At 38.1% G+C, this 20,067-nt stretch overlaps 1 protein-coding gene across 4 annotated transcripts; it reads left to right on the top strand.

Annotated features, from left to right (window-relative positions):
• The first annotated feature begins 1,051 nt into the window (after window positions 1-1,051).
• On the top strand, window positions 1,052-19,325 carry LOC124181977. 4 transcript variants are annotated; one of them, XM_046568760.1, is made up of 4 exons: window positions 1,052-1,488; window positions 5,587-6,517; window positions 8,276-8,895; window positions 18,693-19,325. In XM_046568760.1, the coding sequence occupies exons 2-4, from the start codon at window positions 5,776-5,778 to the stop codon at window positions 19,164-19,166; spliced, it is 1,836 nt and encodes a 611-aa protein (XP_046424716.1). In that variant the 5' UTR covers window positions 1,052-1,488; window positions 5,587-5,775; the 3' UTR covers window positions 19,167-19,325. The 4 variants fall into 4 exon arrangements, with proteins under 4 accessions (XP_046424716.1, XP_046424707.1, XP_046424712.1 ...); XM_046568751.1 differs by having other exon boundaries at window positions 5,583-6,517; XM_046568756.1 differs by having other exon boundaries at window positions 5,558-6,517.
• Window positions 19,326-20,067: the final 742 nt, after the last annotated feature.

Here is a 20,067-nt window from a genome sequence, read left to right as displayed (position 1 = left end):
AAATCGAATTTTAATGGTCTTACCCCCCAAATTGGTTCGAAATAATGAAAAACAAATGTCCGAATTTTTAAAAAATTTTCTCTCCATATTTACCCATGCCTAGGAAGCCTTGCTTTTTCCCATAAGAAAAGCATTGGTTTTTCGGGATTTTTAATCGTTTTTTATTATTTAATTACCAGCTAAAAAATCGTAAATTCTCAGAAAATGTTGACAGTTATGTTACCTTTTTGTCCAATTTTTTGGAATTCAATACAAGCATTTTTGGGTTAGATCGATCGATTCTTTTCCGCGTTTTTAGAGAATAAAGATGTGATCGATCTAGCCAAAAAATGCTTGTATCGAATTACAAAAAATTGGACAAAAAGGTAACATAACTGTCAACATTTTCTGAGAATTTGCGATTTTTTAGCTGATAATTAAATAATAAAAAATGATTAAAAATCCCGAAAAACCAATGTTTTTCTTATGGGAAAAAGCAAGGCTTCCTAGGCGTGGGTAAATATGGAGGGAAAATTTTTTAAAAATTCGGTCATTTTTTAAAAATTATTTCGAACCAATCTGAGGGATAAGACAATTAAAATTCGATTTTGCCCTTCTTAAGGACAGGTCTAACGTATTATATCTCATTAAAATTATCTCCAAACGCCTAACATCCAACAAAAAGTCAGACGAAATTCTCCCTCAGCAGGATAAGCTTTGCATCGAATGAATATCAAGATCGCGTTCACTTTTATTTTCAACTTTTCATCTTCCACTCAATTCCAGCTGCAGCTCGACTCGCGCCTCTAACTCTAGGTATAACGAACACGCTAAGATTGAGAAAATCAGCTCCGCGGATTCGGGTCGAATTCAACGAGCCATGTGCCCGGAAGGACATTGGGGCAGGGATACGGAGGGCATCGAAGATCTGGGGTCTTATTTACCTACGCTAAAACGTGTTCAGGCCCGGACAGGTTGTTACCACGGTATGCAGGACAGTAGGTCGCCACCGCATCTTCATCGGGCCCAATCCTCCGCGTATAACGCACACGTCGTTGGGTCTCTCCTCGCCTCGCCGTCTCGCCTGGGCCCGTGGACCACTTCCAGCCGACTCTCGGGAGAGTCTATAGACCCCGAAGCGCGCGATTTCGGACCCACATTCGCTGCTTTGGTTCCGAGATGTCGAAATACAGTGTCGAGAGTTTGTCGCCGGCGTCGCCGCGTCTAATTCACCGGTCGCATCGCGGTACGGAACTGGAAATAAAATTGTGATTTGTGAAATGTGCGAGTGATCTATCCGGGAAGTCGTGCGATTAGTAGCATCCAATTTGCGCGAACCGAGCCTTGATTAGACAAGAGACGGGTTCTCGGTAATTACGGTACCTGATGTAAAAAGAATACGTGAATGTGGTTCTGAAACTGCGGTTGCGTGTAATTCAATATTGTTACTCTGTTATAAATGGTGTTGTGATAGTTCGTTACACCGATTGAAAGAAAAAGTATCAGCTGGTAAGATTCGCTGATTATATACGTTATAACTGTGTACGCAAACTGGAATATATTTGCATTTACACAAATTCCAATGATCGAGACGTACCGTTAAGCGATTAAAATATTTCACAAGGTTAAATTATGCCCGAACGAATTTATTATCCGTTCCGTAGTATACGTACGTGTAGTTGTATGCGTCAAAAAATAACATTCGATTTCTATATTTGATGCAATCTTCATTGATTTCCAATACTCTGTATTCCGTAACGAGTTCGCGCCTTGAAAATGTAAAAATTATTTACACGTAATTTGATACAAGAAAAACGGGTACCTTGTACAGTTCTATTTATCTTCGTTACGATAATCGATAAAAAAGCTGTCTTTCTCCCCACCTCGTATTACACTCAGTGAATAACTTAAAATAATGAATAATAGTGCGTTGCACGACGTACTTTTTCACAAGTGATTCATCTACTTCAACTTTTATACACTTGCATTATGTATTACAAGGTCTTTGGTGTGGTATGAAAATTAAACATTGCAAAAGTACGTTTGCAAATTAGCCCAGCGTAGAATTTGAAGATACATATTTTCGTGCACAATTCATATAAAAAAGTAAAGAAAAAAACTCGGGCCAGTATCATTTTCCAGTCAATTATCGAAGATATTGCAGGATCCTCAAACAAAAATGCTCCCGAATAACAATTACTAAGTTAGTTGTATTTTTATTTTTATTGGTTAGGTAAATAACCTTAAGCGAGCTCTATTATTAATCTGAGATACTTCAGTTTTATCCGTCAGGTGTAAACTTTTCTTTCTAATCGCAATTAAGATTAAAACCAAGATTTCGAGATCGCGGTGACCAATTAGTAATTTCTTTAAAATTAGATTGAGATATGGCAGAATAATACTTGTGTACAATGTATGCAGGTGTCGGTTACTTCCGTAGGATGTATAACGTAACATTTGCATATACTGCTAGCCGCATGTGTAACGCGGTAATAAGATTCACAAGCCGATCAGAACACAGCTGTGTGAAATGCCAGAAGATGCAACGCGTATTGTAATTCAGCGTTAAGTTACGACTGCACGCGTGAACGGACGTGATTTCAATACAGAACCGTTGCTTTGAACCATTTCCTGCCATCCGAATCGAAGTAACGGACGTTGTTTCTAAATTCATACTGACGTTTATACCAGATACACAGATTTACGCATTCATTAGTCGGTATAGGTCTACAGCAAGCCTGGACTTTGATAATCTTCGTTCCTTTGATTCTCCGTTTTTTTCTTCTTTTGATCCGGCATAAAAACGAGGAGCAAATTCCCAGATAAACTTCAGCTGTGAGCAAACCTAGTTTCAGATTCAGGGGATTTGAAAAACCGACTTAAAGAAAATTATTCGGTTTTCTATGGTTCCTTGGATCATAGACCGATTGTTTTTCATCTGTAAGCCAGTCGAGTCAAAAGTTTTAAGCCGTTCGGTGAGCTGAAATTTTTGATTTTCTAAGACAAACCATTCTTGTGACACACTTGAGACAAAATCTTGTACTTTATTTGTCAGTTGATCGTAAATATGATTTACTCCGAGTCGAGTCCTTATGGATCGAATTTCTTTGATATGCCGAACGTTAGACGCGAATATTGAGTTCTTGTTCCCTAATCGTCACTTTGAATTGTAATGCAATTTTATTTTTAAATGAAAACGGTTCTCATGCGAGGCGCTTTGACTCTATCTTATATACTGCAGTAGTTTTCAATCAGTCAACGATAGCCATGAAATATTGCATTTGCAATTTCGTAGACATGAGTACAGATAGAGTTGAAAACATTGAAGCTCAAACTCGCTGGAAACTAAACGTTCGAAATTCAATACGGTCATAAATATTCAAGTATCACACATAGGTATAATGTTCATTTGTCTAATTAGACCTCCAGATAACGAGAATGGAGATCCGTTTCCACGCTCCAGATGTTATTAGCTGCTATTACGATAATTAAACCAAGTTTTTTCACCGTTAAATCCCGTCGCGACTAATCAGCCCCCTCACATATTCGAGAATGATTTTCAACACGAAGTGAAAACTTTGATAATAATTAATTTTTGAGGAGAACCAATGCCAATTTTCACTGACGCGCTGGATATAATTGAACATCTATGGTTTTCGTCCGCATTCTCTCAGCCTTGGCACATGTGCTCCATTCAAGTATTTTTCAATAACGAAACCCAAGAAGTTTGAAATTAACAATTAAAATGACATAAAACAAAAAGCTACTTCCTTGCGAAATTGAGGAATGTTAGTCAAATCGGGCAGAATTCTAAATACAAAAATGGCGTTTTTTTTTATCTTTCAACTTGACGAATTCTTCGCGAGTGTTTGGCAAATTATAAGAATCGATTTCAACGGTGTTTCAAGTTTCAGCAAAAGAACTCATAAATTCCAAAAAATAAAATCTAATTACCTACCGATCAAATTACCAAACAATCCATGACGTGAATCGACGTATAGGTAGAAAAGTGTGTCACAATTCACGTGGTATGACCCATATACACGGATTATACTATATCTCATAATTCAATCGACTGTATGTATATCTCTGTAGCAATCAGCAAAGCAAGTACGCGATCGTATAATACAGGTATGCACACACACATAGATGTGAGTGAAACAGCCTAGAGTCATGTTTTCATAGGAAGATGTTATAATCTAGATATGAATGACAATCTCCGTAAAGCTCGGTTTATTCGATTTCTCCTCATTCGCTTGTCTACGCCCTCCAGCTCCGTTATCCGGTACAAAATTACGGATTCAAATTGGTCGGACCGTCTGAGCCAAAAGTTCATAAAAGAGAAGAAGCCACTGAAGAAATTTCCAAATCCAAATCACACCCCTAGTCCCCACAATACGTATGATAGAGATGAATTTGGGTGAATTGTGACACTGTATAAAATATTAGAAATTTGAGGAAATGCTTTATAATCAAAACGTTGAAACGATTGAACTCTAGTATTTTTTATTTAATTATAACGTTTGTGGACTTATTTTATTCGCTATAAAGATCTCAAAAATTACCCAGAAATAGACTGAAAAAAATATTACAAATGTTCATCTTCAGAGTGGATGAAAATGACTTTGTGGTCAGCGAGCAAAATAAGCGTGAAACTATTAGAATTGTTTAATAAATATCAGGAAGTAATCATTTTTACCTTTCTGATGATGAAACCTTTTCTGAAACTGTTACTGTCTTAGCTTATGTCGTTTGATTTTTCTCAGATTTATGTCTGCCACCTAGCACAGTGGCTTTGTTTCATTCGCATTCGCAATCATTGGCGCAAATAACATTGCTGGAGATTTTCAAACGGTTCTTCCCCTATTTCTGACTTCTGATTTAGACGGTTAGGCCGATTCCCCGTTAACCCCCAGTCGGTAAGGTGGATTTCGTTAACGTCTTCGACAAGGTGGATCCTTAGGTCTATAATTTTTTTGTTTTTTTTTCTCGAGGCGATATCTGAATAAATTTACTCGCACTCTTTTCGATCCATAGGATATTTTCTAGTACTTCGTTTTGTTACTTACAATCTTATCCAAGAAAATTTTTTTATTTGAGTTGCTGTCCCTCCAAACATAGAAAAGCACTTTACCCTAGAAGACCTACCTTGCCGACGCGGGGTTAGGTATACAAGAGTATATTTTGTAACGAGGAGACAAACTTGGTCTTTTCAGGCCCCGAGCTTAAGTTTGCAATATCGATCGTAGGTGAGCCGAAGACGAATGTTGCAAATACGAGAGGCAAAAAGACCGTTACGTCCTTATTGCACACGATTCTCTGCAAAACTAAAGTGCGTCACGCGTTTTTTCACGAAGCACGAAATTGAGGTTAGGGTCGCGTAATGTCGTATTTGTTTGCAACAGCGCATGTGCGGAGTACCGAAAAGGCCACTTTTAACTCCTAGAACTTAAAAGCTGTCTTTTCAGTACTCCGCGCATGCGCATTCGCAGACTCACTCGACCTTCATAGAAACAGGTAATTTGCGTACGGAAAAATGCGTAAAACATGCTCGCGTTATATAAAGATACGTTCACAGAATACTTTAACGAAATGTTCCCCAGGAAGAAGCGACAGTAGACAGACAGACGCGCTAACGACGAAAGGCGGAGTAGAAAGTGCGGCTCTTTGAATCGGTGATGTGATTCTGTGCCGGGCGTGATACATATTATACGCGTGTGTGAAGTGGGCCGACGCCCGTGGCATTCAGCCGGTGGACCGGATGGGAGTCCGATTGAAGTAAGTAAAGCGGCCCGCATGCGCGAGATTGAGGCATCGAAAATGAGCAAGCGGACGTTGCCGCTGGCAGGGCTAAATTCCTGCGAAAGGATACGGCCGGAAAGGCCCAGAAACCCAATCCAGCGGCTGGTCTGGTCCGGGGCCCAGTTTCAAGTGGGCCCATTCGGTTCTCTGGAAGATGAGGCGTCGAATCCGCGGATGGCACTGCGCCGGCTTCTCAAGCTCTACGAAGGCCGGCAGTATCGAGAAGCGGCCAGTTTCCTGTCCCGGATACCGGTCTACACCCTGAAGGCCGCTCTTCCCGACATACCCGTTGATCTCCTGGTCGACGCACTCCCGCACAGCCTCGCCCTCCTCGAGACCCTCTATTCCAGACTGGCCGAGCTCAGCTGCGACGAACTCAAGGTCATCAGGGTTGAACCGGCCCTGTGGAAAATAGTCTACCTTATATCCACATCCCAGGATCACTTCCACGTTAGGATTTGGACAAAGCTCCTGGCTGCGCTCTCCAAGGTAGCTCCTGGATCCAAGGCTGTTTTGGCAACGAGGAAGCGAGCCCTTGAGCGGGCTGTCGAGGGCCTGGGAAAACATGGGTTGGTACCCTCAAGCCAGCTGGGGAACGGTCTCGATTATACGAACGCTCAGAACCTCGTCTCGCTTCCGGTTGCGCTGAAAGAGGAGCTCGAGGCCCGATCCGAGGCATATAAACTCGCTTTGCACAAGATAGAAAACTTCCAGAAGCACACCGGAACCAATAAAGGTGAGGAACGAATCAACCGATTCACCCGGAAAGTAAACTAATCACGAATTCAGCGGAATCACCTCAAATGGGTTTTACCTTAACCGCTCGACTTGAGATGAACACGACTCCGAAGTCGTTCCAGCGTGGCCTATAAATTTGTTTGTTCGCCTAAAGCGATATTCGAATTGTACTCGATGGCCGGTACAATCAAGTTACAGACGCTTCGGAATTCTTTGAAATATCAAAAACTATCCCCTCTTTGAATGTCCGGTAGAATATTCAACTCTGTTTCAACATAATACTTTGAGGGTCTATTATTGATCGGATATGAAGAAAGGATTCTTACAATTAAATTTGTCACGCGTAGATTTACTTCAAAAAATATTATTATTACATGAAACGTAAATGCTCAAGGTTCCTCCAGAACAGGAATTTAGAAAAAATGGATTATCGTATAGGTCAGTATCAAAGAGATCTTGAATTTTAAGGCCAAAAATTCAGATTGTGCTTTTTTATACAGACAGGGTGTCCCAGAATTAAGTATAAAAAATAATATGGGTAATAAAGGGAGTTGAGTCGAGTAAATTAACCCGAAGAACGTCGTCACATGTAAATTAACCGAGTACACAGCAGGAATAGATTAGGAGCAGTATTGGGCACTACTAAATTCTTTGTGTAACTATATAATTACATCAAATTTCTAATTGGGTTGATAATTTAAAATTAATTTAAAAAAAAATGCGAATTAAATTCGTAATTTGTAATTTGAATTTTTCTAATTACAAATTACAATTGTGATTAGTATTTCTTTTTTTGCGAAACTTTTTTGTTCCTTGTTCGATTGTCTAGCGCATGTATTTTTTTTATATTTTCTCTTCATAGCGATGCAAATTTTAAAAAACTAATATTGGGAATTTCTCTAAAGTAACTTAATTTCTGTTACAAAAAAACTGCCTTGACATGGGTTCGATGAAAATTTTGTAGTGAAATTTTGTTAGCCCCGATAATGTCAGATCGCCTGATTTGAGGAAATAATTTATCATGAAATATTATTCATCTATTCTAGTAAAAAATGAAAAAATGTAGCGTGCGAGGGCTCGTTCCGATTTGGAACAAGAACGAGTGATCCTATTTCAATCAATATTGCATACTTCTGTACTGGAAATGTTTGGAACTAAGTGTCCAAAATTGAACTGGCTGTCTTATTTAATATTGTGTGAGAGTAAAATACGAACGTTTAAAAAAAAATAATGAGCTAATATTTTCCTCATAAAAAATCCGATAACGATAGCAAGCGTAACTGTTTGACATGATAAAACTGATAGTTTCTTCATCTATCAGCAAAGGTGTACAGCTGCATTGATGAAAAAGTTAATTATTTTGAAAACTTCCGCAAGGTTAGTACAAAATAACAATGGCTCTTGACTAACAAGGAAGGTATCCCAGGTCAATCTCTCCAATTTCATTTCTTTTGTAATATGTTATAGTAAACTAACAACTAAGCGACACGTTTTTTTTTTTTTTTTTTTATGTGCCATTAAACACTTTAAGGGATTATAACGCTGGTTTCACCCTCTTAAATTGTTTAATGGCAGATAAAAAAAAAAAAAAAATACCTGTCACTTAGTTTTAGTCTACTATAACACATTAAAAAAGAAATCAAATCGGAGAGATCGACCTGGGATACTTTCCTTATAACAAACGGTTCCAATTCCCAACTACTAGTTTCATTCGTGTGGCTTCTTTTGATCATTCTCCTCGAAACTTTTACACCAGGAGGCCAAGGAGTTCAGGCAGCGTCTCACCAGAGGCAGCTGTCGTTGAAGTACAGCGAGATCCAGCAACGTCTGATAAACAATCAGGGCCTGTTAAACACACTTGAGAAGGCGACGAGCCCAGCCCTGGAAAATCTATTGCGAGAACTGAAGCACAGGGTCGAATACGACAAGGAAGCTCTGAGGCAATGGACCGCGTTGCGGAAGTCAAATTTCAGGACCAATACGAAGAATCCTCCGCTTGCGGCGCGGCTTCTTCAGTGCGCGCGAGGCTGCGGTCTTGCCCTTCAGCTGATGAGTGAGGAAATACCGAGAGAGGTGCAGGCCTCTCCTATCGTCCAGGAAAACACCCTGGACGACTACGAGGAGGAGTCCAGCAGTGCCGGGTACCACACCGACGAAAGCGGAAGTCCGACTCCGGAGCCGGGGGATCCCAGTGGAGGCGATTGCAGTTATCAAGGCCTTCCGTTCCCAGCGGACATGACAGTCAACCAACTGGTCGAGCGCTACGGATCCCTCTATGCTCAGGCCCAGCTTCACACCCTCGATGCTCTGGACGCCCTTGAACCCCTCAAGGATGCCCCAGACTTGAAAGCAAAGATTCTGTATTCCGTTGTCGTGGTGAGTAGAAACCGTTCTCTTTGATTTTAGGAAAAAGAGAATACAAAAAAGTTATTAGCGGCAAAAATCATTGCTTTCCATTCAATCATACAGAATGATACGAAAGAGTTTCGTTTTTCATTGAAAACAGACGTTTCATTAGTTTAACATGATTCTTTTGGTTAAATGAATATTAAAAGGATTGAGTTTTAAAAATGAAAACCGAAAATCTAAAGGCTTATTTCATTTTACAAATATAGGGATTATTTATTTTACATTATTTTGATTAAAAAAGTTTTTATGCTGTGACCACCCTGCAAATGAAAAGTTGTGTCTGCGTATATGATAAATTTTTTCCCGACGATGTCTTCGGGATATACGGGGTTCTTCTTCAATTATGAGAAACTAGGTTTTGGATATTTTTTCAATTGCATAAATAACAAAATCGTACAAAAAAATTTAACTTCATGATGTTTCACGAGGTCCGAGTTCTTACCTGGTTTGATGACGTGAGTTTTTTATCAGATAGCAACACCAATGCCCACTAAAACCTCGCAGTTACAGATTTGATTGAACATTATTACTCTTACAATAAAATATATCCTGAGAATGTGTCCGAAACAAGTGTATTTTAAACGGGGAATTGGAGGTAAAAATCTGAACATATTACAAGTTTGTCTTTGAACTATTTGAAATTCATTCGCGAGACAGCCCCGAAAAAATTCGTCATCACCTTAAGTAAGGACCACCCTGGTGTCGATATTATACGAAATTATTAAACAAGCAAAGATGCGTTACGTTGAACCAATTTATACCAATCCACAATAGTTAAGAACGTACAAAAGGTCGAGAAAATTAAATCGTGGAACAATTTCTCGCAAAGATTCTTACCTGGTACGAAACACAAACTAACAATTCTCTCGGAATGTCAAGGCGTCAAGTTTTGCCAACGCGTATAATTCGCTCGTCACGGGAGCGTTATTCAGCAGGTCAAATTAAAGCAGTTCAAGGTAACACTGGAGAGACTGGGTACCAAGACGCCGAGACAGTGTAATAATTGTAAGAACGAAGATCTGACTCGACGTCGACATCGTTTACAGTACAGTAGTTACAACGCCACCGAGAGGTGGTTGTGCGTTGAATTCCGTGCACTTGTGGGCAGCCGGCAGGAGATAAATCATCCCTCTGGGCTGCAGTCTCCGCATTTAAAGACAAACATAACCTCAAACAAAGACGTCCACAGCAGGAAGAAAGTAAGGGCGGCTCACGTGGGAACAGTTTACCGATACCCATACATATATGCACGCCAACATGGTTGCCATCCGTGAAAGCTACATACAGGGTGTCCCGTTTTAATCCATTGCGGTACAGCGCTTCATATGTGAGACACATTTTTTGAATCGTTTATTCAAGTTTTTGAATCGTTTATTGCTGTCATTTTTTCTAGAATTGGGCATCTAAGATGTATGCTAATGGTGATGGTTTAAGGGGGGGTATAATAATTCCGCGAATATAGTGAGCACTCTAAATAAACAAAGTGTTGGAAATGCCTGTTTTTACAGAGTAAATGTAATTGCGGGAAGGTGATGGGGAATAGAAAAGTGGAACTCGGTGATTTCGGATTTTTGGGGTCGCTAAGAACGAATCCGAGGTAAAAATTACAAAATTCAAGATGGCGGATCCAATACGTCGGATTGAAAATATAAAAATTGATCCGATTCGCTTGAAATTTGTTACTCGGGGGTTTTTGGGGTCGCTGAAAACCAATCTGACGTCAGAATTTCAAAATTTAAGGTGGCGAATCCGATATGGTGGACCGAGAATATAAAAATTGATCATATTCGCTCATATTAGATCCAACCATCTGACACTTTTTTTAAATCAGCGACCTCGAGAACCCTTATATACCCAGTTTCAATGAATTTGACTGCAAGGAAAAATGCATGCTTTAAAGCGTTAATTCAAATGCACAAATTTTTCGGCAAGAATACATGGGTTTTATAGAAAAATGTTTTCAACAAAAGTTTGAGAGTTCAAAGGGGGGCATAAGGTAATGCTTTTAACAACTTTCCGAATGAATGCGGTAAGAAGAGATTGAGATGACTTCAGGCTTCTTTGTAAGAAACCTAACATTTTTGTAAAACGAAATCATATCTGGCTTTTGAGAGAAATATAACGAAAAAGTTTTACGCGAATAGCTTTAAAGACTTGGATATTTAGGCACTTCTGACTTTGAAGAGGTCTTAAATAAAAACCTCATTTACTGGTGGGGAGAAGAAAGAAGCGAGATGTTTGTCTCTATACCAAATAACGTGAAATCTTCAGTTTCCTGCATTAAACGCCTATACGGTGAGAATCAAATTTCATTTATGCCATATTTCAAATTATCTGGTTCATCAAATAAGTACCTACTGTTTAGTGGCAGACTCACCTTAGCCTTTACAAAAATTGATGAAAAAGGAGAGCCACTGAACGTCAGTATACAAATTTCGGTTGATTTTAGGTTTTAAAACATAAAATTTTTCCAAAATCTTGTGTTATGGATTATAAGTTTGGTATGAATTAACAACAATGATCATATCTTTGACAACGGTTGTCCAATAAACCATACGTAAAGTGAAAACTCTACCATGAATCCTCTTTGAATTTAAAATTGCCATAACTTCTGAGTTTTTGAAGCTAATCGCATTTTTATCCTTCCGAATATATCTCAAGGTCAGCTATAAGCGTACTCAATCAGAATAACAAATGACCTGTGCACAAACCAAAGATGACCTCAACTTCTCCCTACTATAATTTCTAAGAAAATTGTTCGTAGTACCTTCAAAACCCTAATACCTTCATCTGACAATGAAACATTCTTCTTCAAAAGCTACAATTTTTTACAATAGATAAAATAGGACACCCTGTATAAGTTTACGACCATGTAAACAGACTCCTATTCTTTTCTTGCCTTCCCTGTTCTTCCGGTTCTTCCAGTCAGGCTCCCCAGTGTCTTTCGTCCATTAGAAAACTCTAGCAAAAGACGCGAAATTAAGTTACCTCAAGGTAGAGGAAGTCTCTGGGATTTCAAGAGTTTACCGCCCAGGTTATACTCGCGTATAGACCGCATGGTATAATACCTTCCACATTCGTTGCCACAAAGCACCCTGAGAGGGAAAACTCCTGTAAACGTACATTTTCACAAAATTTTTTTTATAACGAAGTAGAATAATACATCGAATTAATACAAAGCATATCTCACAATATATGGCAAATGTTTTTACACTAAAATATTTTATAATGGCGATGCTACAGCTCCTGGAAGTCGGAAACTAGCCAAAACCAAAATCAACAAGTCAAATTCTTATGGTTATAATACATTGATACGCGTTGCATAACAGAGAGAAAAAAAAAAATAAAAAATTTTGGGCTATTTTGAAAAAAACATCACTCATTTCTGTGTAAACTATCGATAAAAAACAATATTTGTTGTTTAGTTTTTCCATACAATCCGACCGGCAAGCATGGGTCATGGTAAGTTGAATATATTTCTCAAAAGTTTTACCTAAATCGGTTGAAAATTCGTCGAGCTACTGTGCGCAGCTAAAATCTGAGCTGCCGACTTCCAGCAGCTGTAGCGGTGCCATTTTGGAATATTTTAGTTTAAACAAATTTGTCAATATACCTCACATCGCATACTTAGAGATATACTTTACGTTAATTCGATAAACTATTCCATATGTTTATTAAAAAAATCTTGAAAAAACGTCGCTTGTAAGAGTTTCCCCCCTTGAAGAACCAACGCCACGTTTTCATCTCGCTTTTTATCTCTCCCTCGTGCAATTATTTCCTGGAGCATACAAAAACCTCCTGATTTCCCGGTTTAGTAAGGATTAAATGGAACCGTGTCCTTCGTGACTAGCATACGTTCGCATATATATATATATATGTATCAGACAAATTTCACCTGCGTACTGAATGCGAGCGCAATTTTTCCCTGGATTTTGAGGTAGACGTGGGAATTAAATTTCTGGAACTGCCTGCCTTTGAAGTGGTTTCAGAAAACTCTTGTCCCCGTAGAGTTCCTGGCGTCGGTAGACGGGGACGCATCTTGCCGAGCTTTATCCTGAATACAGATCAATTTTATCGTAGGCACTCGTGAGTTTCAAAACTTCGAAATGAGGCGTCCTGATCCAGATAACTGAGTTTAAGGCCTCGATAACCCGCGATAACGATGCAATTTAGCACCGCTTTGATTCTCCGGAATTCCAAAAGAGTTTGCCAAATTATCTAACTACGCTCGGCTTTGAACGGAATACACCAATTTTTGCAAACGTTTTCAATGTGTATTTCGAACTCAAGATAATTATTTACCAGAAGTTCGGGTTGCTTTGCCAACAACAGCCCTCCTTTCTCCAAACTTTTCACTAACCAAAGTGAATCTCACTTCCCGAACCATAATCATGTATATACATATATATATATATTAAGGCGGTTTTTTAACGTTTTTTTACGCATTCTTCCTTAGTTCTTAGCCTCAAACCAAGCCTCGTGTAACCGGAATTCGGTAGCAAAATTCTAAAGGGTGCCTGATTTTGTCTGAATTTTCAAACACTCGAACATGACAATGAAATATCTCGACAACTGTAGAAGTTAGGAAGCTGTTCTTGGTTTCATTTTGTAGATAATCAAATGTTCTTTGAAAAATACCGTGACTAGTACGTGACATTATTTGTATGAGCTTAGGACACGGGTGGTATAAAATTTTACAAGGTAATAAGATCTTCGTTTATTTATTCAATGAGCTCAACTTTAAACGTTCGTATGGAATACAAGATGAACATTTACGTGTATAGTAGTGCTCGATCTTTTTTATAAAACATTCAACTATCTACAAAATGAAATTCGATATATTTCGGATAGAGTGTTTGAAAAATTCAAACCGGATGAGGCACCTTTTAGAATCTTGCTACCGAGTTCCGGTTTCGCGAAGCTTCGTTTGAGGCTAGAAACTAACTTTTCAAAGGGCGCGCAAGGGAGAAAGAAAAAGTTTTAAAAAAAACCTCCCTAATATATGAGGCGGTCTTCGCCAACTCAGGCACTTTTTTTATCCTCTCGGATCTGTTCCATAATTTGTTATGTAGTAGTACTACTTAAAGGTACTCTGTGTGAATTTTTTCAGATTTTTTAATTTACTCGTTTCGGAAATGGTTTTTTTTTTAACCCGTTATATCATGGAAGATTGATAAAAGTTTTGTTTTTACGTGAACTATTCAATGTATCACTGTGTCAATCATAGTGAATCATAATACGAAGCGTTGCAGTCCGAATATCAGTCCAATCCTATTTTTCAGTTCTTGGTTTATAATTTTCAAATTCAAACACAATGTCAGGCTCCTGAAAAAGAATCTGGAGTACGTCAATTGATTATTTTCACTTATGCTGATTGAAAATACGTTGATGACCGTGACAAAGTTGACGTCAAAGACTTTATTGAAATATAAAAAATAAGATATTAATCTAGGCTACATGCGTTCAGATGTACGTTGTAATTTATACCTTCAGGAAACAGCCTGTCTTAGTAAACCATGATCATTATAAATTTGATCCGCAAATTGCTCATTTCGTCGATCTCTTATGCAGCAAAATGAACAAGTCGACGAAATGAAGTGATTGAGATTACTTCCAAAATCCAATCGCGTACTTTTTCAAGTATCTGAAGTACAGAAGATTAAATTGTAAAAATATTATTGGCGTAGATATGTTTCTGTGTCTGCAGACATTTACTGCACACTCTTCGAATCTTTTGCATATTTATTAACTTTTCGCCGATGCAAATGATATTCGGAGAGGTCTGAAATGTAAATATAGCCCACCTTGCAGCCTAATAAGTTTCTGTCGTAATCCGAATACTATTCAGATTTTCAGTTTATGTATCCACTCAATATTAAGAGTCAGAAGCCTGCGCTCTCATTTTTTTTTTTTTTTAATTCAAAACGTGACGTTAGCTTAGATTAAAGTCTTAAAAAAAAGTATCTTCAGATCAAATAAGGTACGGTTGAAGGTGAGCCATTTCAGGAGATCGAATAGTATCATTTGTTTGCGAAAGATATAGTTTTTTTTCTCTCACGATACGTGCACGAGATTTACAATTAGTGATGTTGAATGACTTTAGACGGCGTTGGCTCGTTTTCACAGATTTTTTCTCACAATCAGCCTACTTCTTGTAAACATTCACGCAACAAAGCTGGTCCTCTCTCCAAGACTGATTAATTAGTCAGCCAAACTAATTTCCATCTACCATTGAGCTGAGAACTCTTAGCGCAATTGTCATCATCCATACCGCGTGCTTCATATCCATACTGCACATATACATATATATATAAGGTGAGGTTCGTATAAGTCAGTCAAGTGTCAGCCTTAGGGGGAAATACCCAAGTTTGCAGACAGCTGACAGCACGGAGCCATGAAAATCGATAAACTGAAATAAATAAACTCAGACGTGAACTGGATTGTTACATGCCCACAGGTTTTAATTTTAACGGTGAAACAGGTAAGAAAAGTTTCATAAATTACCCCACGCGATATGCGAATTACGCAGTCCCTTTATAAAAATTTATCGCCCGCTGCATTCTCATGTACGTTTCTTTTTTTCAATCGCAAATTTTTCCAATAATTTCCCAAGTGTCTGCGAATCCCTGGGAATAGAACGAAACTCAAGTTATACGCCGTAGTGAAATCAACATTTAACGCGAAAGAATTAGCGAAAAATAAAGCAACGAAGAAATCGATAGCATGTTGGTGGCGAATAAATCTAACGTAACTTTGTGCGACTCGTATTATCAAACTATCGACATGTACGATTTTATGGGTATCGGCCACTTCACGTCATTGTTCGTATCCAAATTGTCAGCTTGGAGAAAATCTTACACACACGGCAAGTGCCTTTACGTTTTAAAATATTGGATTTCACGGAGAATAACACAGGCCTGCGTTTTTTTTTTTTTTTTTATTTAAAGTTCTTTTACTGGATTGTTAATATTCGTGAAAGTAGTCTTAAGTGTAATACAAAACGACACTCGTATGATATACACCAACGTCACGTTCAGCAGATTTAGATGAAACCGTGTTTAAATGGTAAATAGGTGCAAACTACTGGTTGAATGAAATAAAACTACCTGTAAAGTTTTCATTGCACTAATCAACAGTGGTTCTGTTGTCCTTCATATTTGAATAATCTTAGTATGATTTGATGTCATCGACCCTAGAAGTAAGCGTCGTGTTTCGAAATTGGCTCTACTTATTTATTTTATCGACATTTGTATACGTGACTTGAAAAAGCAATATACAGATGAAAAATTTCACTTTTTTCAATATTTAAAGTTGATCAAAGAAGTACTGTACAGCTCAACCGAAAAAAAAAATTCTTTTTTCGTTGCAATCATTTTTTCCGTCAATTTTAATCTTTGGAACGTAGAATTTAGGAATAAAATCATGATTATATTAGAAACCATCCCCCCCCCCCCTATAATACTACAATAACATAAAAATTAGCGCCAATCTAATACAGAGTGAACTTTCAGACTCATATCACACCCTGAGTTTTCATAGCTGTTTAACATTTTTTAGCACAATATTTTTATGTATATATGCATATATCAAGCATTTTTTTCTCAGCATGTCATGACATTCCGAAAGTCTGCATCTTCGTACCATTGAAGTGAATATAGATTTACTAGATTACTCCTTTGAAACTAATAAAAAAATTTATTTTAATATAGTTATTCTGAGAAAAGTATCTCTCCATGTATATGTGAGTAGCAAAAAATCGTGACGTACGTGATACGCAAAAACGTAGTTGATATTCTGAATCAGCACAACAAAGTCTATAGGTATCGTGTAGAAGTAATCAGAAAACTTTTTCATCGCAGACCTGTGTAATCTTTTCTTATCGAATTAACACCTGCTCGCGATAGTTTATGATCCTCAATTAATGCGCAGCTCACAAGGAAACTTTGCGATATACGATGATTACAAAAGCACGGTCTGTAAAACTTCGTATGAAGGTGTAACTAAAAGCGCAAGACTTACATAGGAAATTGGAGCTTGTCGAAAAGTTACGGTATACGTGGATTCTTTGATAAATTTAAGTGTTAAGAAATGCACATGCGATGTAATTCCATCGACCTTGTGGAATTTTAAAACCTCGTATTTCAAGTACAGACATCGATAAGAATTGAAGTAGTAAAATTTTCCTCGGAGTTGAATGCTGTGGAAATAAAAATACAGATATTCCAAAAGTCAAAAGTCATTTCTGTATAGATGTGCAAAAAATTTATATTTTGCAATCCTTTATTGCACCTGCTTATCCAATTGTCTTATAAAATCGAAAGTGAGTCCAAAGAAACCTTGAGGGATAGAATTTTAGTGACGAGTAGTTTTTATATAATTGTATCTGAGTGAAAAGTAAGGTGGGGAAAGAAAAGCTTTTAAAAAATCTGCAAAAATGTTATTTGCCCCAATTATAGTAAACACGAATGAGTAAAATCTCTACTATGTTAGAGAAATAAAGTTGAGCGATTTTTAATAACACAAGTGTAGTATCAGGCATAGTTTTAAACTATCTGTACGAGTAGATGCCTAAGGGAAAGCTTTTAGGCCATAAAGACCTATAGATTTGTGATACAGAGCAGACCCTTCAGAGAAACCCAAGAACGCGTGAGAGGGTTTAGAGTGTGCATTTCCGAGCGTGAGAGAGAAAGGATTAACATCACAGAGGTTTGCGTGATAAAGACAGAAGACGTACTTGACGCAGACACGACGAATGCAAGGGTGACCTCTACTACAAAGACGGTTATTCAAAGTCGGAAGACCAAGTTGAAGACGAACGACTAAAAAATTGATAAATCATTGTTGCCTTCAGAATGGATAACAACAGACATGGTCGTCGAAAATTTCATTGGCATGTTGTAATATGATGTACAACTTCTGGGATAATTTTCTGATAATAGATGGGGATCTGGTCTGCGGGCGAGACAAGCCCAAGTATACTAATATCGGATAAAAAACAACAGAGTTTATTCTTTCTCTGTTTACATAACTTTGCCCAAATCGTTGATATCTCGTAAGCTTGTGTCACTCGAATTCGCTCAGAACCATTTCTATTGCAGAGTAGGGACGTTGTTTCATTCGTATATTCGATATACCTACTTATATCATTGGCTGGAATAACATTGCTGAATAGCATTTTCTCATCCTTTTTCTGCTATCGAGAAAGAGCACTTCGAAAATATTAGGATTTCTTTAACATTGAGGAGTATTCCATTGAAATTGTAGAATTTGTGTTCTTGAAAGTTTTATTTGTCCTGTACGAGCGCAATTTCTTCGCAGTAATTTGTGAAGAAGGTACCAGGAACCGAATATTTTTAAATTCCCTTCATAACTAGGAAACCTGAAGTACTGACGGTCTAGAAATTTATTTGCGACAGATTTTTGACATCAGTATTAAAATACCGTAAATACGCAATGAAAAGTTAAAATGAAACGCAATGTCTTACATGAATTTGTGGCTGGGAATCCATTTATAAGCATCTGTTAAAGCTGGTGGAAGCCGAGCGCGGCCTATTCATCCTAATGAATCAAGTCAAAGTCAACGACCGCATGAAAATTCCGTGAAAGTGTGCAATGACAAGAAACCAAAGTCTAACGTGAAAGAGCGCAGTGATTTTTTAGTTAACGTAATCTCGCGTTACGCTTCGCCGTTTCGATCACGCCGCTAAGTAATTGATACTTGCCTTTAATTCTAAAACAAACATTCATCTTTCTCCGATTTTCAGCTCTCGTGGCGTCTGGCGGGAATGATACAAACGGCACGACGTTTTGAGGCGATACACGTTTTGAACGGAACTCAATCCCAGCAAACCGGAAGCTCGGCTCCGTCTTCGGAATTCGAAGATTGCATCAGGAGACAACTTGCAACGTTCGGAGCCCGAACTGGGCTATCTGAAGTGTCCGATCAGGTTTTAAGCCAACTGGAAAGAACCCTCTACGATTTTCCCTGTCTTCGGAGCTGCCCGGAGATCAGGGATTACGCAAATTCTTGCGCCAGTTTGGCCTGGGCCTGTCTCGCCAGGTCCACTCCTCTTGTACTCGACGTTGCCCAGGGTGTCGATTTTCAGCGAGAACTACACGCCAGACATCACGGATCGCCGGATCCGAACGGAGTCAAGATCAGAAGTGTTTTATGGCCAGGATTGAGGGAGGGTTGTCAGGGACGCTGTTTGCACAGAGCAGTGGTGCTGACAAATTAATACGTTGGAAGAAAAGCTGCCTTGTTTTCACTTTTACTCGCATTTCGTTTACCTTTAGATTATAGAAATGGCGAATCGGTCGTGCTTCTTTCAGACCCGGAACAACGCACTTCTGTACCGAAAAGCAAAAAAAAAAAAAAAAAACAAGTCTTGCGCAAATATGTAATACCTTGGAATCTATTCTTATCGTTCGTAAAATCTTCTAAAATCACTTAAAATCCATGACTTGAAATCAAATGAATTTTTCAAAGATACGGTATTTAAGAAATCATTATACGTTAAACAAAACTCTATTTATCCAATCAACGAAATATTTTGCCAAATTTTATGCTTTTTGTGATGTATAGAACTGGATATAATGGATAATTTTTTTTTTTTTTTTTTTTATAGACCGATATTTTGTCGCCACAACGGGAAATTTTTCTTTATGGATTATCTCGATGCCCACATTGGACTGAAATGATTTTGTAATTATTCTCCAACTATCACTTAACGTCATAATATATTTTTGTATAATACAAATACAGTATTGCTAGATAGAAGTAGCTAATGCGGTAGAGAGACAGGAAATTGTTTTGTAACCGGCATAGTATAATATTTGGGAAGCTGAAGTACAAGTTACGGGTAAAGAATCCATCAACACTTCCAACACTGCATCTATTTTATTTGTGTAATACATAGTTGCATTTGAATGACTTATAATTTAACTCTGTTATATACATGTATGTTCCATTCCTGTACGATTTGGAGCGAATGCTACCGTTTCATATTGCTCCTTGGTAGGGAAGTCCCAGTCTGCACGTTATAAGTTATATTTATTGTTGTTATTTGTAGTGAAATAATTATTGAAATAGCATCGTTAAATATGCAACTTGACATATATTATATTATACACGCAATC

The sequence above is a fragment of the Neodiprion fabricii genome, chromosome 1 (genome assembly GCF_021155785.1).
Source record: "Neodiprion fabricii isolate iyNeoFabr1 chromosome 1, iyNeoFabr1.1, whole genome shotgun sequence".
Lineage (NCBI taxonomy): Eukaryota > Metazoa > Arthropoda > Insecta > Hymenoptera > Diprionidae > Neodiprion > Neodiprion fabricii.
The sequence above is the reverse complement of the archived record's forward strand: the minus strand, read 5'-3'. Positions and strand labels throughout refer to the sequence as shown.

Excerpts from the sequence above, each read along its gene's own strand:
- LOC124181977 (XM_046568760.1), top strand. The coding sequence starts at position 5,776 with ATGCGCGAGATTGAGGCATCGAAAATGAGCAAGCGGACGTTGCCGCTG. Across the intron at positions 6,518-8,275 it reads GCACACCGGAACCAATAAAG|GAGGCCAAGGAGTTCAGGCA; the intron begins GTGAGGAACGAA and ends CTTTTACACCAG. Across the intron at positions 8,896-18,692 it reads TTCTGTATTCCGTTGTCGTG|CTCTCGTGGCGTCTGGCGGG; the intron begins GTGAGTAGAAAC and ends TCCGATTTTCAG.